The sequence below is a fragment of the Ictalurus furcatus genome, chromosome 19 (assembly GCF_023375685.1).
Source record: "Ictalurus furcatus strain D&B chromosome 19, Billie_1.0, whole genome shotgun sequence".
NCBI lineage: Eukaryota > Metazoa > Chordata > Actinopteri > Siluriformes > Ictaluridae > Ictalurus > Ictalurus furcatus.
Window position 1 is genome coordinate 12,921,734 of NC_071273.1, and position 22,041 is coordinate 12,943,774.

General features: G+C 39.6%; 1 protein-coding gene across 4 annotated transcripts in view; it reads right to left on the minus strand.

Moving 5' to 3' along the window:
• Positions 1-690: 690 nt before the first annotated feature.
• The window catches only part of LOC128623724 (ubiquitin carboxyl-terminal hydrolase 15), a 32,260-nt gene continuing 10,909 nt past the window's right edge, over positions 691-22,041 (minus strand). For 3 of the 4 annotated variants that reach the window (XM_053650885.1, XM_053650886.1, XM_053650887.1), the window contains 15 exons: positions 19,572-19,716; positions 18,377-18,550; positions 17,585-17,743; positions 17,137-17,361; positions 15,580-15,663; positions 15,406-15,500; positions 14,011-14,199; positions 13,750-13,862; positions 11,893-12,168; positions 9,010-9,080; positions 8,812-8,927; positions 6,358-6,507; positions 5,810-5,913; positions 5,627-5,715; positions 691-5,464 (listed from right to left, as the gene is read on the minus strand). In XM_053650885.1, the coding sequence (XP_053506860.1) occupies positions 5,243-5,464; positions 5,627-5,715; positions 5,810-5,913; positions 6,358-6,507; positions 8,812-8,927; positions 9,010-9,080; positions 11,893-12,168; positions 13,750-13,862; positions 14,011-14,199; positions 15,406-15,500; positions 15,580-15,663; positions 17,137-17,361; positions 17,585-17,743; positions 18,377-18,550; positions 19,572-19,716 (2,212 nt within the window). In that variant the 3' untranslated portion in view covers positions 691-5,242. Of the gene's footprint in view, positions 5,465-5,626; positions 5,716-5,809; positions 5,914-6,357; positions 6,508-8,811; positions 8,928-9,009; positions 9,081-11,892; positions 12,169-13,749; positions 13,863-14,010; positions 14,200-15,405; positions 15,501-15,579; positions 15,664-17,136; positions 17,362-17,584; positions 17,744-18,376; positions 18,551-19,571; positions 19,717-20,079; positions 20,804-22,041 lie in introns of those variants that run through there. The other variant, XM_053650888.1, reaches the window with a different exon arrangement.

Genomic DNA, 22,041 nt, shown 5'->3' on the forward strand with positions numbered 1-22,041 from the left:
GTTTATACTTGGAGCCTTCTGTTTTGCTTATACCTAATCAGAGACTTGTCTTGTGAACATCCCAGGCTACCTTCACAAAAGGTCATCCTTTCAACAGTGCTGTTTATTGCTTAGCTTCTTTTCACACACCTATATACTTTAATTAGCTATAATCTCAGATCTCAGGGAGTTTCCCCCTCCATTGACACTGTTGCTTCTGGCTTGTTCATTAATCTACAATCAGATTTCTGTAAAGCTGCTTTGTGACAATGTCTATAGTTAATGTGCTATACAAATAAAACTGGAAATTGGATTAACCATGACAATTCATTTGTGCCTACTTTAGGGTTAATTTAGATATTCTAAGCTACTTAAATAAGCAGAAACATCACAACCGACAACTTTCTAGTAAATGTTAGCTAGTCACCATAACTGGATTGATCACTCAGGGGAAATGTACTTCCAAGTTTGCTACCGAATTTTGCGTTACAAATGTAACCTTTATGTATGGCTACATAGTTGACTTTTTTTTTTTTTAATGTAACGTTATTTTATAGTTCAATTTAACTTATTTACTTCAACTCATAACTGAGCTGGCTAGCTAACTGCATGTAAAACAGCTAATAACGTATCATACTCCTAGTAAGCAAATTGTGATTGAAACAGTGCCTTTTTTTTATTTGATTTCTTTATTTTTATTTTTGAGAACAGATATTCAGTTAATGACGATGACGATAGAAAAACTGATTATTAAAAAAAATGTCCCTGGTTAAGATCAATAAACCAATCAGAAAACACACACAAAACTACACAAACGGAAAAAGCTCAAAAATAAGTGGACAGAAGAAATGGCCTCAGAACCTGGTACAGAGAAGACACTGGACACACACACAGATGTGGGGTCACATTTATTTATTTAAAATAAAGCCCAGGTTTGAGTTTGAGTTAAAAAACATAAATGACTGGTGTGTAAATCCATAAAGAAGAGATCTTGTAGATTATATGCGGTTCATCACCATTTCTAGCAAGGCAGTGTTTTGCGCCGTCATCTCCATCAGCGGGCAGAGGAGCGACCCGACCAACAGCACAAAGCACTACCTCAGCCAGCACATGGTGCTCATCTTCATCTCCATCTCCTCTCCAGCTGTACAGGACACACACACGCACACACACACTGCTGGGCTTCGTTACGTTTTTACAATATGCATTTTCGAAACAGCCACTCGTTTCCTCATATGCAACAAAACCTGCTAGGGAATTGCCTCAGCAAAGGAACAGCAGCAAAGCGTTACATAAATGATGAATGAGCGAGCTGGAGAAATGAAACCCCGAGCATATCAACAATCAACATCCAACGGCACCACTGCCTCAGTGCGTGTATGGCGCCATTTGGGATTAAACCAGACGATAATCCACTGCTGTTAAATCGGGCAAAATGGTACCGCGCGCGCGCGCACACGATGCTCTGCTCTAACTGGTGCGTTAAACCTATGCAGTGATTTACATGCAATTTACTTTGATTTTTTCACTTAAATTACACAACCCGAAAACAACGATTAACTAAAACATTCATCACAGTATTTATACTTACACGCAAAAAAAAAAAAAATCCTCATTGTTCAGGTTTACACATAAAGAAAATCACTGATGAGAAACAATTACAGACCTAATTACTGAAATGTGTGCACGTGGCTCGTGCATCCTGTTTCCCCCCCTAAAAAGAACACAATGGAGGGAAAAATGAACTCGTGCCTGATTTGATTTTAAAAACTCTTACTAAATATCCTATAGCGTTAGGTTTAACGATAGCAAAAAAAATAATCCTGTACGAAAGCGAGCACGCGTCCTCAATAACCGAAAAGAAAAGAAGAAAATGCCACCGCGGCATAAAATTCGCGGGACCGTCAGGCAGCCGGAAAAGGGCAGGGCCAAGTCTGTCATTGGTTGGGCTTGTGTAGAGGGCGGGGCCACGTTCGTCATTGGTTGGGATCTTCTAGAGGGTGGGATCAGGTATGTAATTGGTGGATTTTGTATAGAGGGCGGGGCTAAGAATGTCATTGGAGGAGCCGAGGCCATAGTCCACGCCGTCATGAAAGGACGTTAAAATTAACTGTCAGTTTCTACCACCAGATGGCGGCATTGGAGCATTTTCAAATAAATTCAATTCAATTTGACTCATACGACTAGGAATTTAAACTTCAAAGCAAAAAATCTTAATTTCAATGTTATTTTCAAAGTCAGGTTTGTAATTCTGAGCTGGAATTTAATTTAATAGTTTGCTAAATTAATCTAAAATCTAATACCGAAATTCTCACTTAATGATATGCGATTAAATGTTTAAAATAGCTAAAAAAGCATTCAGTCTATTCATTTTCAGAACAAATTATAGAAATAAAAAAACATTTGAATATAGATGCTTTTTTAAACATCAACATTTTGTTACTTCATATTTAATTGTTCAATTATTCATAGTTAATTGAATACAAATAAGTACAGACATATTTCAGTGCTATGAATTCAATGGTGTTTAAATGTAATTGTTAAGAATTCAATGCCTTTTATAACTCCGATTTTTAGGGTTTTTTTTCCATCCATAGTGTGCCAAGCTCCGTCTATGTAGTACAAACAAGTCACTGTTTCGTTTCCTAAGTAGCACACTTTTAAAGAAAGCAGAAAGCCATTTGTGATTCAAAAGGAATGAACCCCTCTTTGGGAAACTCACAAATCGTGGGCACATAAACATTAAAGAAAAGCAAGTGTCTTATTACAGTTTTATAACAGGCTAATCCAAATTTAGAAAATAGCAATACTGACCATTCGCACATTATAGACTATGCAGCTTTTAAGGCCCACCGGGTCCAGTTTATGTCACAGCTGGGGGTTCAACTGCAGGAACTGGGAGACTGGAAAGAGAGCACAACCCATCAAAAACAAGATGCTACATTTGACCTAGGAACAAGTCATTTTAACTCCAGTAACCTACTCTACCAACCGCCCCACAGAAATGGATACTGTTTACAACTGTTTATGAGAGTACACCAAAACTGCAATAATTTTGGCTTATTTCAAAGTCTAAATGAATTTTTTAGGCTGTTGGAGTATTATCAAACAAACTAAAGGTCAAAAGGTTGTAAGGAATAAAATCATCGAGAGCTAGGAACAAAATTCAGCATACTCCAAGTCCATCAATCACAAACAGGTTAAAATCAAAGAAACACCTTATGGAATAGCATGGTGAGGTAATTGTTCAAGGCAAAACATTTGTTTAATTTTGTAGAGATGAATACTCTACAAAAGTCCTCAATAAGAACATAGTGTTTGGTGTAAGAATATAGTGCATGAGAACATTTATATATTTAAATATATATCATTTATTTATATATAATTTATTTATAGGAAGAGGACAGATGAGCATATTTCCCCTATAATACTCAGGAAAAACAAATTTGTACTCATGACGGGTGCTAAGAATTCTGGGAGTTGACTGTAATGAGGTATAATTACATATCTCACCTTACTGGATTGAGCCATACATTGGATTTGCACTACAATTAAACATTAAATATACAATTCACATTGCATTGGAAATATTCATAATGACTTACCTTGATACAGCATGCGCAAATGGAAAACGGCAGCAAAGGACTTTACACAACTTTATTGAAGTTCTGTATATAAATACACATGCACATTTCAAATGTAAACCCAAGTGAACTCAAGTGTAGCCAAACTCTGAAACCCCCTTCATCATGCAAGGATGTCCGAGTTTACCTTTACAAAAGACTCCAAGCAATAGCACATCCTTTAACAGACCTAAAGCCCAGTCCCTTCTATACTGCTGGACGATACATATTCTCTCTTCTTTTCTTGTGGTCTTAAATACATTTGTTTTGTAATGCTTACATATAAATAAATAAATTTATCAAATGTGCACTCACAGAGTGAATTCTTATATACATTATTTATAAAGCCTACCAGTCAGTCTCACACAGTCTGATTATCCCTGTGCCCATGCGCCCTATTACACAAAGCACATACAGCAGTAGCCCCACTTTTTTGTGTAGTTAATATTAAAGGCGATTCAATCACCCTCCCCAAACCCCTAAACTAAAACTAGCACAAAAAAATTAAAATTAAAATAAAATAAAATAAAATTTCCATTGAAGGCATCAATCTAAAAGAGGTCAATTCCTTAGTCAAATACATTCTGGCTGCCAATCTGGGAGAACTGGCAAATTTCAGCAGTCACTAGAGCATGTGTTTGTAGGGTTATGTTAAAGAATGTGTGAGATGAATAAGTGAGCTTGCACCTATGGCTGCATCTACTTAGGCGTGCGTGTGTGTGTATGAGAAATGCAAATAAACAAATATCTGTGCAAACAGGCAACAGTCTGAGATTAGATTTAAGGCGAGGTGATGGAGGCAAGAGACAAATCTATTGCATCACCGAAATGTTCATAATCTCATTAAAAAGCATCTATGGTGAAAGAGAACGAGACTTACATCTGAAGCAATGGTAAAGCTACGGTTCTTAAAAGTCATGCCTTTAAGAAAGCCGAGTCAGGAGACCCTTACTTGCCAGGATTAAGTTACCCTAAAAACCCATAAGGAGGCATACAGCAGCACAATTGACTAAAGTTTTTACATTACATATCAGTGCTCTGACATGAGAGAAATAGCTTCTTGATGCATTTACCATTGGTTTAAAGACATCTTTCTGAGCAGCTGATAGATTGGACACCAGAAAGAAGCGCTAGCTTACGCTTCTGCAGTATGTGTGGCACTAATACTAGCTCTAAAAACAAAATGGAGTGTGCAACAAAAACAGTCAATGAAATTTCGCTATCCTTAAAAACCCATAGGATCACTGTCCATCCAACATTATATACAAGGTCAAATAACGATAAAACCTGTAAATGTGCCTCTTGAGGAGAAAATAAAGAACACCACACTACAATGAAGGAAACTGAAAGAGCAACATTGCTGACTTTCAGGCATCACATTTAGACCTCTGTTTAGCCGGTTCAGGCTTTCTTTCACCATCAGAGCTTTAGGCGTGTAGAAGGAGCGGAGGCAGGGGAACCATGTGGAAAAGTAAAAAAAAAAAAGGGAGAATAAACATCGCCCTGCTGGGTTAGATGCTAAAATCACAAGGGCTCTTATCACCCAGCCTATCCAGCTGTGGTACTCTCTGGTCTTGCTGCTCTCGATATGGCTTCAGATGACCGACCCCACCATCCTGCGATGCCAGGTCTGTCCCACCTCAGTTGGTGTTCATGGAAATGTCATTTGGCTCCAGCTCTTCATCTTGCTCATTGTCATTTAGGTCTTCCTCCTCTTCGTCTTCATCTTCATCACTCTGGCCGTTGACCCCCTGTGCTAAGCTGCTCTCTTGCTCCTCGGCGTCCTCACGGTCTAGAGCAAAGTAGCCCGTTCCCTTTACCGTGTCCTGACGCTGGTAGAATAGGACATATGCCGCTTTGGACTGCAAACACACACACACACACACACACACACAGACACACACACACACACACACATTTTGGCAGATGGTTTGTACTAGTCGTTTCTCATGTCCAAACGAACCATAACATCTCAATGAAAAACAAATCTAAAATTGACTATAACTGTAGAAATGCTCTCTCACCACAATCTGATCCTCACTGACTGGAGATACAATGCTGTCATCAAAGTTGTACCACTTGTCATCGTCCTTGTTTTTGGCATAGGCCGTATCTGATGATTGCAACAAATTTATGTGATTCAATATGTATACTAAAGTAAACCCATGCTGGTGACCATGTGTGTGTGTTTGTGTGTTTACACTCACAGTGGCCTCCTCCCATTCCTCCGTAGTGGTTAGACACGGCAATGAGGTTGTAGCGGCACGGCCCAGCATTGGGGTTGATCAGGAACTCGGACATGTCCAGGTCACTTAAGAACAACAGAGGTCTTTGCTAAACAAATTGTAGATTAATATTGTACATATGGAATTAAACGCTGTAAGATGTAAGATGTTATAGGAAAATAATCAACAACAGGAGGTGTGATATGGCCTGAGGTGTAGTGAAGTTTTACAACAAGCGATTTGCCTTGCAGCTATAACTGTCCGAACCGTGATATTACAGAAAATTAATCTACATCTGCTGACCAATCAGAATGGAGCATTCAACAGTACTGTGGGATATTATTATCATGCACTCTCACAGAGTTATGAATTTTCACAATCACAGTACAAAACTCACCTGAATCATACCATCACACATCTCTTCATAGACATTTAAAATATTCTCATATATTAATTGTGTGTGGTTCTTTCTTAAAATGTATATTTTAAGATCATCACGTGATTGCAAATCTAAGCTTATACGAGCCTACCGAAGGGGGAAGTCCACCAATGAGTCCAGCTTATCCCTCATGTAACGGCTGTAAGAGAAGCGCTTCAGATGGACCACTAGTACAGGAGGCAGGGACCACAGGTCTAACTTCTTAGTGGCCTGCTGGTGCTGCTTACAACTGGGACAATACCTGAAATAACACACACACACACACACACGACCAGTTATACACACATTGAAAAAACAGTATATTTAAATATTCATAACACCATTTAAATGGATTGAATAGTTGATACAGTTTTATGAAAAGGCATACACATTAGCTCTATCATGTGTTTGAACTGTTAATAATGAATAAAGCAATTAAACAATTAGATCACTAAAACACATAATAGTAAGCATATACACTCACTGAACACTTTATTAGGGACACCTGTATACCTCCTGATTCATGCAATTATCTAATCAGCTAACCATGTGGCAGCAGTCCAATGCATACATTCATGCAGATATGAGTAGGCAGCTTCGGGTAATGTTAATATGGGAAGCCAAACAACTCAAAAGCTGGTCCAAACTGAGCTACTCAGAAGAACCGTGCAGCGCGGACCAATTGCCTGCGCAACCCACTGGGTAGTGGCGTGAACCACTCAACAGCGCAGGGCGGACCAGGTGATATGCGCAACCCACTGGACAGCGCGACATGGGTGGGTATTAACACGCTGCGTGGACCATTTTGGTGCTCCCAGCGCGATTCACGAGACCCACGCAACCCACTGACCAGTGCTAGGGCTGCTTGATTATGGCAAAAATCATAATCACGATTATTTTGGACAATATTGAGATCACGATTATTAAACACAATTACTCATTGACTTTGGAAACATTATGCATTTATTAAACTTTATCTGAATATACTTCAATTGAAAATAAAATGTAAAACAAAATTAAATTCAATTAAATTCAATAAAATTAATTAAATTCGATTAATTGCATAGTCCTAATCAGCACAGCGCAAAATAACCTGGCAGAGACTAAATAGATAATCATTTGATTATCTGAAGTCTGAAGAGTTTTCTTATGCTCATAAACCATTTTCTGTTGTGTGTATTATTTTTTTATTATTAGGTCTATTTCTTTCAAGGGCTTCGTCAATTCCGTTAAGAATTTTAGGACTATTTAAAGTAGTTTCAAATATTCTCCTAGCCCTCTGTGCCATCTGTTATAGGAATTGTTGATTCAAATGAATTTGCGCTGCGCTGATCAGTGGGTCACGTAGGTGCCGTGAAACGTGCTGGGAGGCCAAAATGGTCTGCGGTTAAAATCCGCCCATGCCTGGCGGTCCAGTGGGCCACGCATATTAATTGGTCCACGCTGTGCTTTTGAGTGGTTCGCACTGGTCTACCCAGGTATTCATTCCGTGCTGCGCAGTTCTTCTGAGTAGCTCAGTTTGGACCAGCTTTTGAGTTGTTTGGCTTAACCATCAGAATGAGGGAAAATGTGATCTCAGTGATTTCGACCATGGCATGATTGCTGGTGCCCGATGGGCTTTTGGAGTATTTCTATTAGTGTTGCGCTCCATGCCATGAAGACTTGAGTCCATTATGAGAACAAAGGTAGGCCCTACCCAGTATTAGTTTAGTGTAACTAATAAAGTGTTACGTGAATGTGCAGTTGAGTGGAGGTCCATATTTGCTCAAGTGTCCATCTTGCCAAGAGCTGGTCTACTTATAGCAGAAGTTTTGCAAAATAAATTACTCGTGTGTAATATAATCAATAAATTAAGACATGTTTCGTGTCCATAGTTTGTTTCTTTAGTATTGAAGTGTAGCTAACAAGTAAGGGAAACCTATAGTGTCCAGTTTAGCACCATGCCAACTAAACTAAATTATCACACAATACCCTAAACAACACTGAACTGAACGAAAAACAAAACCAAAATGACGTGGTTTCTGATACTGTACGAAACAATGCTATCTATAAAATGGACAACAGTGCACTGTTTAGCAGCAGCCACCCTGAATCAGTTTCTTCCTCATGTTGAACTGAAATGTGAATATTCACTTTATGTGGCCTCTGAGCTGCTGACGTTCTGCTGGTCATATTCTCTTGACCAACCCTTCTCCACAGAAAGATCAGACTCGGGTAGGAGTTGTGGCCCAAAGTTTGAAATTGGAAATGTACACTAGGAATGAACTGGGTAGTGTTATAGCTCTAAGCTGTTTTTATTCTTCTTTGTATATAAACGTATTTTGGCATATTGTTTAATTGCTTGTGTCAAAACTATCAATGAACCAAACCTCTCACACCAAACATGTCTTGGCTGTTTTGGAATAAATGGAAAAATGTGTACATGTTATTTTTGGCCAAATTATAATTTTTTAAGTATTATTTCAGAAAAGGTACAAAACACAGAGGAGAGAATCAAACACCAAAATATTCAAGTAATGGAGTAATGAAAATTTGTTGGGGGAAAATGGGGCATTCCCAGTCTCACCATGGGTCCTCTGCTCCTAATTTTTCTTTGGTAGTGAAGAGCTCTATGCAGTCCTTTAATTTAAAGAAGGCCTTCTTTTGAGGTTTGTATTCCATGCTTTCATGTTTATCAAAGTCCTGGGGCAAGAGAGGCATGAACATGGTCATGACTAGTATAAACAGTGTGATGGAAACAAAAGAATGACTCAGCAAATTTTACCTCCGCTAGACTTTCGTCAAAGTATTTCTTCTTCATCTCTGGCTCCCAGTCCAAGGAGAGATAAGATCTGTCTGTGAGGCAGAGGATAAAAGATGTATGTCATGATTAGAGGTGTTCACAATGCCTGTGCCGCTGATATATAACTAAGACTGCAACTAACCATTCTTTTCATAATCGATTAATTGGATGATTTTTAAAAAATCATATATATATATATATATATATATATATATATATATATATATATATATATATATATATATATATATATATGATATATATATATATATATATATATATATATATATATATATATATAAAAATATATACAGTGAGGGAAAAAAGTATTTGATCCCCTGCTGATTTTGTATGTTTACCCACTGACAAAGAAATGATCAGTCTATAACTTTAATGGTAGATTTATTTGAACAGTGAGAGACAGAATAACAACAAAAAAATCCAGAAAAACGCACATCAAAAATGTTATAAATTGATTTGCATTTTAATGAGGGAAATAAGTATTTGACCCCTCTGCAAAACATGACTTAGTACTTGGTTTAAAAACCCTTGTTGGCAATCACAGAGGTCAGACGTTTCTTGTAGTTGGCCACCAGGTTTGCACACATCTCAGGAGGGATTTTGTCCCACTCGTCTTTGCAGATCTTCTCCAAATCATTAATGTTTCGAGGCTGACGTTTGGCAACTCGAACTTTCAGCTCTCTCCACAGATTTTCTATGGGATTAAGGTCTGGAGACTGCCTAGGTCACTCCAGAACCTTAATGTGCTTCTTCCCGAGCCACTCCTTTGTTGCCTTGGCCGTGTGTTTTGGGTCATCGTCATGCTGGAATATCCATCCACGACCCATTTTCAATGCCCTGGCTGAGGGAAGGAGGTTTTCACCCAAGATTTGACGGTACATGGCCCCGTCCATCGTCCCTTTGATGCGGTGAAGTTGTCCTGTCCCCTTAGCAGAAAAAAAACCCCAAAGCATAATGTTTCCACCTCCATGTTTGACGGTGGGGATGGTGTTCCAGGGGTCATAGGCAGCATTCCTCCTCCTCCAAACACGGCGAGTTGAGTTGATGCCAAAGAGCTCCATTTTGGTCTCATCTGACCTCAACGCTTTCACCCAGTTGTCCTCAGAATCATTCAGATGTTCATTGGCAAACTTCAGACGGGCATGTATATGTGTTTTCTTGAGCAGCGGACCTTGCGCGCGCTGCAGGATTTCAGTCCTTCACGGCGTAGTGTGTTACCAATTGTTTTCTTGGTGACTATGGTCCCAGCTGCCTTGAGATCATTGACAAGATCCTCCCGTGTAGTTCTGGGCTGATTCCTCACTGTTCTCATGATCAATGCAACTCCACGAGGTGAGATCTTGCATGGAGCCCCAGGCCGAGGGAGATTGACAGTTCTTTTGTGCTTCTTCCATTTGCGAATAATCGCACCAACTGTTGTCCCCTTCTCACCAGTATGCTTGGCAATGGTCTTGTAGCCCATTCCAGACTTGTGTAGGTCTACAGTCTTGTCCCTGACATCCTTGGAGAGCTCTTTGGTCTTGGCCATGGTGGAGAGTTTGGAATATGACTGATTGATTGCTTCTGTGGACAGGTGTCTTTTATACAGGTAACAAACTGATATTAGGAGCACTCCTTTTAAGAGTGTGCTCCTAATCTCAGCTCGTTACCTGTATAAAAGACACCTGGGAGCCAGAAATCTTTCTGATTGAGAGGGGGTCAAATACTTTTTTCCCTCATTAAAATGCAAATTAATTTATAAAATTTTTGACATGCGTTTTTCTGGATTTTTTTGTTGTTATTCTGTCTCTCACTGTTCAAATACAACTACCATTAAAATTATAGATTGATCATTTCTTTGTCAGTGGGCAAACGTACAAAATCAGCAGGGGATCAAATACTTTTTTCCCTCACTGTATATATATTTTTTTTTAAATAAAATTCACAAACTGAGTGTTACAAATATAAACTTCAGACTAAAACTTGTGTTTTCTGTTACTCTCTGCCTTTAGACATATTATTTTACTTCTGTTTACTTTGATTGTAGCGTTTTAATTAAACATTACAGATCTTACCTGCGCTACACTGTGCATCACCACGTCTACTCTGCGAGTGAGGAGCAACGCGGCCTGGTTACTAATTAATCACTTTCGTTATAATAAACAACATAATTTACACTGCAAGCGTGCCGAGACAGTATATGACAATAAACTTGATTTAAACTGAACCTTTTAAACAACATGCACCAGTTTCCCAAACCCCTTGCACACAGTGGAGCATTTTGACTAAAAACATAAGTTTGTGCTCGTGCATCACTGTCATATGTCCGTGCTACACTAGCTCCACTTTGTAAAGTTTGCAGGTTACTGTTTTCTACACTACATTTAATATAAAATGCTCCCCTGCTTTAGAGGACTTGGAGGTCGCACACTTTTTTCCGCTGTGACTTGACAATTACGCCTCCATCTGATGGTGACTGAGGACATGTTGGGAATAAAAAGTAACGTTGACGCTGGGTGTCTGCTAAAGCTAGCGACGTCGCATTACGTGCGTTTGACGTCATGTGCCATCGTCTGGAAAACGGCTTATACTTCCGGTTAGTAAAAAAACGCTCGTGTTCCAATTGAGACGATACTACCGTTCTAAAATTCATACACTAGACAGTAGATTGCAGCATATAGTGCATAGTGTAAGTGCATAGTATGTAATTTGGGACACAACTTGGGTAGGTACTATCCCATGCGTGTTTTATAATGAGATTCGTTGACAACGATTTTCATAATCGATTACTATCGATTAGTTGTTGCAGCTCTATATATAACTGTTAAAATGATGTTGTATTTAAATGTTGCTGAAGTGTCATACCGCTGAGTCGAAGGTGTCCCTCATCGAATCGGATCTGCCGTGGTTCTTCTTTAATAAAACTCAGATCAGTCTTGCCCATGTTGTTGAACTGGAATGTGAAAAGTCGCTTTTTATGGCCTGTGAGCTGCTGGCCTTTGGTCGTGTTCTCTGGGCCGACCCCATTCTCCAGATCGTTGTCCCCGCCCACCGAATCCTCTGACTGGCTGTTGTCATTCTCTGATGGGAGTTCCTGGTCCTGACTGGATTCATCATCCTGCTCATCAGTCTCCATTTCACCTAAAATCAGAGAGACTGTTCTGTAAGGACCAGTTTCTCACTCCTATATAACGGAAGTTTAAAAAAAATAATAATAATAATAATAAGTTTGAATATTGAATATTTAATATTCCTACAAAGGTATTTGCTCAGACAAGACATATGTGGTGTCTATTTCCAACTTTAGATATGAAAGTCTATCACATGCAAAATCTTTCATGTAAATACATGCCTACACATTGGTTTTAAGCTGCAATCCATTCTTAAGTAATGTCATGCAGATTTAAATGCAGTTTAGTAAAGTTTTTTTTTTTTTTTTAGATTACAGTGTGTAGCTGACAGGTGTCTGAATCTGTACAACTCAAATCACTACTTCCTTAACCTCAGGCACTTATGTGGCCCATGAGTGGATCATCTGATATCTTTTGGATACTTGTTTGGTCACAAACTTTAAGACCTTGATGGCTGCAATCTGATTGCCTGTCGGCACCTTTGCTGGTTTGCCAGTAGGAAATGAACTTTGAAACACCACAGCTCAGTGAGCGTGTAAAGTCTCTGGACTGAGGAAAAAATGTCCTGTATTTAAATTTTATTTCAAAGTTTTGTTTACAGAAGGTAGCAGTGAGTAAATGAGTCTGTGGTTGGTCATCTGCCATGTCGGTCAATTTGTGAAAGTAGCTGGTTCTTGGCCACATTTATTTAAACGTACCAGACTCTCTAGTAAATTTAAGTATCTTTCCACATAAGACAAGAGGTAGGGATGAATGGAAAACCAGACATACAGTAGAAGGAACTGGACCAGAAAAGTTTATGATGACAGTTCCACTTTGAAATTATTTTACAAAACGCAGCATAGCAGTTTCATTTGAAGCAAGTACATGTTGATTTGGGCATGTATTTATGAAAAGATTTTGGCTGACCCAAATGTCCATTGCTTATTTATTACATTAGCTTCATTATCTTTTGTTGTTTTTGCCAAAACTTTGCCTTAACCATTTTTTTCCCATTTTGTGTCCATTCACAACAAAACTGGTACATGCTTTGTTATTAGTAGCAAAGCCCTGGGGAAAAAATGATTCGTACAAAACCAATTTGAGTTTGAAGATCTGTACAGTTAATCTGTATAGTATGTTCATTTGAAGATTTAAAAATGTTGAGCTTTTCACTTTCCATGCCTATTTCTGTCCTACTGCTATGGAGGCCTTTTCTTTTCGATGGCTTCAGTAAAGATTTATGTTCCAACAGTTTATAAAACATGTAGACAAAATGCAAACCAAAGGATCTTAGCTCACAGAAAGCAGATGTGAGTCAGCAGAAATGTTAATGATGCTGTTTCTAAGGTGACTTTATGTTACCTAAATCTGCTCCAAAAAATTATTTACTACCAAGAAACTCAGCAAGAGCAACAAACAGAATTAATCATGTTTGATTATTTAAATTTTTATAATGCCACAAATAAATTTACTGCACTATAAAAATGCACCTTGAGCACAGGATGAGTGTGCTTGTTTGCTTGGGCTTGCTTGTAATTAAACTGATAAATATGCTTTCTGTGAACACAAGGGCATGAGATTAAAGGATGCACACAAACAGCATGCTTACTGGGCGAGCCCTCCTCCAGAATACCGTTAGTGGCATTGCCGTTGATAGCGTGCTGCTTGGACAAGTGCGTCTCGTCGCATTCCTCTTCTTCCATAGCTGAGCGCACAAAACGACTGCAACAGTGACACAGAGAAATATTTTACCTGTGCTTTAAAGCTGACTTCTGGGAAAATTAAATCAGGCTGTGAAAATGAGAGGGGTGGGGGGGTGGGTTCATGCAAACATAGGGAGGAGGTGGATGGAACATCAAGGGAGCCATACCACAGACGGAGAAGTAGCAGGTTGTAGAACTTCTCCTCGCTGAGAGTGCGTGGGATGGTTATGAGGAAGGGTAGGCCAAACAGGGGCGTGCTGCTATGGTTGTAGCCGGACTGCTTATATTTCTCTCGTAGGTGCACAGGAATCACCACATGCTCTGTGTCCTCTAGCCGGTTTACTCCAACCTCAAACCTGTTCAGAAGTAACACAATATCATGCAGTTATGACCAATTTCATACAGCTAATACCAGACCTCTCACCAAATTACCAAGAAGCATGTATTACAAAACTTCCTCAACTTTGAGGTGTATACTATAATAATAAATTTGATTAAAATATGAAATTTAAAAAATGCTTCTGTCACAGTTGTGCAAAAGAACAAAGACAGATCATGTATTTTCCCTAACACATTAATTACTGTAAAAGCACTGCACAAACAGCCATGGGGATAAGAAGAGTGGGCGTTGGTGATACATCAGTTGTTGGATTAAATCTGCAACCAGAATGGTTTGCAGCAAATCTTAATGGGTGTGATATTGAATGATAGCACAATATTGCACTAACTACTGTAATGAACTGAATTTAAGCAGTAGTTCAGCAATTGTTTTCAGGTAGCACATGCATAAAAATGTGCCAAGATAAATACCATGGTAAGTGTGACTAAATGCTGGCAGTCAAGTTGAAAAATACACCTCAGTTTTAAGAAACCATAAATATATTTTAACAAAACCATGTGGAAATGTTTCTATTTAATCTTGCCTAGGATTTCTTTCTAAAATGATCGTGTTGTGTATGGAGCCAATTGAACAGATGCAGTAGTAAAACAGGCTAAAATTCTGCCTTAAGATCCTAAAACCTAAAATCATACCTAAAAATGTACTAGCCAAGTGTGATTTCCTTGCAGAGTAACCATTAGGCTTTAGGATCAGAGTAGTTGAATAGCTATGTGCCATAGCGAAATGGCTCGAAGCCTAATTATTTCCATTTGTAATCAGATATTGGTTGTCAAAATGTCTGCGATGCTGCGCTACAGTCAGAAAAGAAACTTTTAAAATGCAATATCTACCTTTCACCTTTGGTTTAATTGTGGCTGAGACACATGGGAGATATATAAGAAAAATATTTTAGTTCAGGAAAATCTGAAGTTTTCAGAACTTTTAAATACAGTATATGTAAAAATAATTTAATTTTATATAAAGTTATTATATACATAGTTCTGAAAAAAAAATATATATATATATATATATATATATGTAAAATGTCAAAACTTCACCATGGTATTCTTCTCAGGTCACCACACATATACTGTTACAGTCAAAATTTTCAAAGCATTGCCATATAAATGTTTACATTTCTGGCTATACTGCTGACCAAAAACTAGTCACATAGAATACTTACACATAGATATCGTCCCTTTCCATTATACTGCTCAGGTTCTCATTTGTAGCAAAGATTCGATGGAACCGGTGGTTGTAGATATCTGTGACAATCATCTAAACAGCAACAGCAAATAAGTTGACTGCAGTAATGCTTCCCTTATGACCTAGGCTTAGTGAATCCGTGATTGTTTACCTTTTCTGCAGGTACTCCAGACAGAACCGAAAGAGATGCACAGAGGTCTGAGATGTAGCCGACTTTGGGTACTGTCAGCTTATACTGTAAAAGGCAGAAATATATAGTAGAAAATTATAGTGGACATTTCTACTCTCTCCCAAGCCAGCCTGTTTAGATTTTTCACTTATGACAAAGGAATAAAAAGATTAGTAGCATAACAACTAGCATATCCTTCAATAAAACCACCAGAGCAGACTTTGGGTGTGCTCACAGCCATATCAACCTGCAGTTCTTGCCGGGTTTCCCACTGAAGCTAAGCAGGATTGAGCCTGGCCAGTACCTGGATAGGGGAAAACTAAGGCTGCTGCTGGAAGTGGTATTAGTGAGGCCAGTAGGGGGCACTCACCCTGTGGTCTGTGTGGGTCCTAATGCCCCAGTATAGTGACAGAGACGCTACAGAGTAAAAACAGCACCGTCTTTTGGATGAGACATTAAACCCAGGTCCTGACTCTCTATCGTCATTAAAAATCCCAGAACACTTTTTGTAAAAGAGTTCAGGTATAACCCCGGTGTCCTGGTGAAATTCCCCCATTGGCCCTCAGCTATCATGACCCCGTAATAATCCACATCTCTGAATTGGCTACATCACTCTCTCCTCTCCACTAATAGCTGGTGTGTGGTGGGCGTTTTGCCGTACTATGGCTGCCGTCGCATCATCCAGGTGTATGCTACACACTGGTGGTGGTTAATGAGTTTTCCCCCCCATACAATGTAAAGTGCCTTGAGTGGCTAGAAAATCACTATATAAATGTAAGTGTAACTAACTAACACAGTCTTGCAACAGGGTTGAAGTTGTGACTAATGTACAGTGTATGCAGCACATTTGTTGTGCTTCTCCACCAAACAGCATGGCTCGGGAACAAATCTAAACCCAAGATCTACACGCGCGTTTCAGTTTACCATAATGCCATGCCACCCATGAAAGTAAGTGGAGTTTGTCTGGAGGTAATCGTCCGGTAAAGGGATAGGCACAAGTAGAAAAATTCTATTTGAGATTTCTGAAAAAATAAACATTTTGAAATGAAACCTGGCATGTCTCCATTTAGCATGTTGTCCAGTGTCTCACAGTGAGACAAGGCAAGTTTGTTTTAATGGCGGTGTGTGCACCCAAAGACAACAATATTTTAATCTTTAGTGGAAACAGAAGCAATTTACTTAATAGCAGTGTGCACACTCAAACAGTGTCACAATAATTAAATCTTTAGTGAACATTCAGAGAACACACAGAGAATGTTGAGTATAAAGCTTACCAAATTATGTAAAAAAAAAAAATTATATATATATATATATATATATATATAAAGCACAAGCAGTCATGCACTAGGGGACAAAGTAGGACATTACTCACCACAGCTCCATTATTACCCTACTATAGGAAGCTTGGGATTTGCCCTACCCAGATGGTAAATTTTACACGGGTCACGGGTAGGAGATGTAAAAATCAAGCTGTTGCAAAGTGTAATTTGCAGAGCTGAGCCATGTGGCACGTACTGGTGGAAAAGCATTATTATTTACCTGCGTGGGTTTGGTGAGGGGGTCTAGCCGCACCAAGTAGACCTCCAGAGTACGCTCCTTCTTCATGGGCAGAGGAAGTGTGAGGTAACAGAACGGATCAAAAGTCACAGAGACCTTTGAACACACAGGGCAGACCAACGTAGATTTGAAGAGGCCGTGAAATATATCCACAATGATGGAGTCATTCCTCTTGATGTGGTTCTCCCAGGCCTCTTCAGCTACTACCTGAGAAGTGAATACATGGATTCAGTGCAAGCAGTACTAATGTGTGCATAATAACTACAAGGTGCTTAACACTTTGAGGGCATATCGAACACTGTATGCAGCATGTGTTTATCTGACACACATACTATATACACAACACTTAAGTAATTAGTTGTAAAGACTCAAAACCTAATTCTTTAATTTAGAATAATTTATGAGCAGACAGGCAGGCTGTGCGAGATACCTTGTCTGGTCTTCCTTCAGCATCTTTGAGCTGGATGTAGGGCTTCTTCCTGATGCGGTTCAAGTCCTCGTGCAAGCCGTCGAGAAGGAAGGCCAGCAGTTCGTGGGAGTCCTGTTGCTGATAGCCTGAGAACTGAGGGGCAAAGCGCCCTACTTGGGTCTAAACACACCGACACAACACTTTAGCTGCTTTAGGAACCACTACAGCTTGCAAATGGTTAGTTTGCACCAGTAGTCACCAACCATGTCCCTGCAGATCTACCTTCCTGAAGACTTCAGTGCCAATCATAATCGTGCCCACCTGACCATCTAATCATTGCCTTAAAACAGGTGTGTTAGATTTTAGGTGGAGATGAAACCTGCAGGAAGGTAGATCTCAAGGAAGAGGGTTTGTGACCACTGGTTTACACAAAACTGCTAACTTTTATCTTTAAACTAATTTAAACTTAAACTTAATTTGAACTTTAACTTTAAACTTTTATCTTTAAACTAATTGTTTAGTATAACATTCTGATGAGGTCTCGTACATGTAAGATTAGGATGTCCTGGTAACAATTAACATTTAAATTTTGGTTTGTTCAGACAAGTGTAAATATATCTTTAAATAACATAACTAAAATTTGAGACAAAACAGTATCTTAATCTCTGTTGCATCTTTTCCACAAAAAACCCTCATACTAACATAACATACCAAACTAAATTTCTATGCAGTTACCACAATATATAAAAGAACAAACAATAAAATCAAATCAGTATCCTTTATTTGTTCTGTTCTCAAATATTCACCACTTACCTTGAAAGGTCTAGGAGTGACGTAGCTGTATTTGCCAGACCAGAGCTGTTTGATAAGCTCAGCGTAAGCCTTAGCAATCTCTCCTTTCATTCCCAAAGGGTTGTCCTCGTTCAGCTCATCCTGATATTTGTCCTTCAGGAAGTACTCAGTGAGCGGAGGAATATTACTCAGACACTGCAGGACATAAACACAAGGTAGAATGAGAAACAGCCAGACTGCAAGAGTGAAGTAAAAACGAAGTACACACACTGCCAGCTTGCCCAAGCACTCGGACTACTCTCTCATCACAACACTCAGCACTAAAAAGCATCAATGTTCATCCTGCAGGTCCCTGCAGTGGCATTTTTTGCTGAAACCACAAATTCCTGTTTGCTGAAGGAACATTAGCATCCCTAGGTTTTTCAGTATCTTTAAAAACTGAAGTCCATCTTCTAATACTCAACTGAGGTTTTCAATTAGACTTTACGTTTCTTGTCCTCTTTAGGAGAGACAAAATGAACTGATTCAATTTTAAATATAAAACACAATTCATGCATAAATGCACATTAATAATATAATCGTTATCTGACTGTCAGATCCAGATCTGATTTCTGCAGCCAGCAGATTATTCAAGTGTTCATATAAAAAAACATTCTTCAAAATTTTATATCAGACACCTAAATTTTAGCCCAATGAAAATTTAGTGTGTGCATACTTCACCTTTCTACATCTGTGCATGTGTACAATCAGAAGTGAGACAGCTAAACTAACAGACTGCTACTGATTTATGGATTTCCCCCCTTAACATATTCAGTGAATAAAAACTGATCAATTTATCGCTTAAATATAAATTGTTACAACTTATCTTGTACGTGCAAACACACTCACTAACTCCAGTGTGCTTCCCCACAACAGAAACATGAGTATACTTTTCCTTATCACTAGGGTGGTACCATCAAGGGTACCTTTAGTATGTATCTTTCAAATGAAAATGTGAATGTCGTGTACCTGTAAGATTGGACCTTAAGGACCACTGATGTACCTTTAAATATTACTCTAAAAGCTTATTATAGATACATGCATCTTCCCTGGTAAAATAAACATATTAAAGCTATAAAACATGCACCACTGATGGTATCACAGCAGCGACAAAGAAAAATACAGTTTGGTACTGAGAAGGTAGTAAATGAGATAAGGAGCTGAATCCATGTCCTACCTGTGTAGCAGAGTTCATGAAGCAGGTATTGCCCAGGTTGGAGAGGCCACACAGGCCTGATTTCTCACTGTGCCTACTCTGGTCCGAGTACTCATAGCTGCTATAGGGAGGGTAGGATGAAAGGCTGTAGCTAGAGTTTTTCACACTGCCGTGAAAGAAATGCCGAGAGACACAGAGAAACAGATGGGGGAAATACAAGAAAAAAAAAAATTATTATTAGAGGAAGCAATTCATCCAAGGGCACGGTCCAAAAAGAAGCTGCATCACATCACAAATAAAGCGCTGACTCGAGTTTCCTGCTCCCATAAACAAATAACCAAATCTGGTTACTTCAAATGCCTATCCTCCTAAATGCCTAAACGTCCTACAGTCCAAACTGGCCTCCAGCGCACGCAGACACAAGCTGAAACATCAAATCTGGCATGCTCAGTGACTACAAACAGCACTCCATGTCTCGCACGTCCTCCCCACCAAGGCCCCAGTGAAAGCATATGGCTTTGCAGCAGACCTCTGGGTGCAGTGCACGCCTCGGTCCCATTGATCTGGCTGTGTGGTGTCACCGCTCAGCACTCTCTCGAGCCTCTCCGGCCTCAGGCACCACCAGCAGCACAGGAGCATCTCCCCTCGGCCGCCATGCCCCCACAAACATGCAGAAAGAGAGAGAGAGAGAGACGGAGAGAGAGAGATAGAGACAGAGAAAGAGAGAGGTGAAGGAGAAAGCAGCTCCCAGTTACTGCTGAGGCAGGGGAGCTCTGCAGGCCAGGAGTGTCATCCAAGCTTGTCCTGTCCCTCCCGCTCCAAACAGGAGAGATGGAGAAAGAGAGCATGAAGGGAAGGGGGAGAAAGAGAGATGGGTGGGTGGGGGGGGGATATTTATAGAACAGCAGCAGGAGAAAGCTAGTAAAGCAGCTTCAGTAGTCGGCAGGATGATCAGCTTGGGGGTGGTTAGGGGGGAGAAAGAGAAAGAGAAAATGAGAGTGAGAGAGAGAAAGCACGAGAGAGAGAGAGAGAGAGAGAGAGAGAGAGAGAGCGCGCGAGAGAGAGAGCGCTAGCTGAGTGTTGCGGTATGCTAAGCAATCCAGGTGCTAAGCACTCCGGATGAGACTTGGTACGGCACTCTTGTTGTGTGACTAAGCATTTCTGTGGAGTGCTACAATCCAATATACAGAGATGAGATGCCTGTAATTGAGCACACTAGCCTAAACACTGCACTGGAAAGTGCACAGAAAACACGGTGTGAAGGTCATAAAGACTGCAGAGTATGCAGAGATAAAAAGCACACAAAGACAGACAAAGATGGAGAGAATCAAAGAGGGGAACAACAGAGCAATGGGTGAAAGATAAAGAACCAAAATGCAGAAAAGGGGGGGAAATAAGGGAAAGAAGACAAAAAGAATCATTATCTAAAGGTTCCGCATCACTGCTAGATGCATGGTTAATTATTTATTAGATGCTACTTTAGCACAAATGATGCCATCTAGGACTGACACAACATCTGCAATTCAGCACACAAAACAATTCTATTCTAACAAATACAGGCTGTGATATTCTGCCTACGTAGTCACTGCTACAAGGACATGAAAGAGAATCCAATCAATTAACACTTGCTATTTTTCCCCCCATACACACTCCATGCCTGCTTTGGGCAAAAGCGTTGGGTAAAGATTAATATTAACGGTAGGGTGTGCTGAATAATTAAACACACATTTTAAATGGATTTGCTAAACAAGATGTTGCATAATGAGGCAGTACTGAGAAGGAGACACAGCAGAGGAGACACACGCCGTGTCATAATTCACCCTGTTCACCATACAGTGCACTATTTGGGGCACAGTCATTTTGAGGTTGTCTGAATTCTCAGTGGACAAATCATGCTCCCTGGATACTGTAAATCGAGTGTACAACTGATGCACACTACGGTCACGCTAAAGTACCAAAGTACATAGTGATTTCTTTCCATTTGAAATTTACTGGTCAGGATGGATAATGGCGTGGTCAACTTCAGGTCAGTAGAGGAGAGATTTCAGACACTAAGGCTGTCAATTTTGTGAATTTTTGTAGTTCAGTTATCACAGCATTATGCTTTTTTTTCGGTCAGGTGGGAATGGGGAGGGTGAAGAACAAAACCTATTCAAAGTTAACAAGTTAAAATTGCAATACGTTTTACTACATTTTCACATAAAGGAAAAGCAATATGTCCCTCTTCAACTGTGTTTTTTTCTCAGTATTTCTTTAATCATTTAGAGCAGTGGTCACCAACCCTCTTCCAAGATATCTACCTTCCTGCAGGTTTCATTTCCAACCAAAATCTAACACCCGTTTTAGTTGATCAAAAACTTCTTAAGGCAATGATGGTCAGGTGGGCAGGATTATGGTTGGATTATGGCAAGTCTTCAGGAAGGTCAAGCTCCAGGAACAGGGTTAGGGACCACTGATTTAGACATTTGGTGGATATTTTAATCCAAAGCGA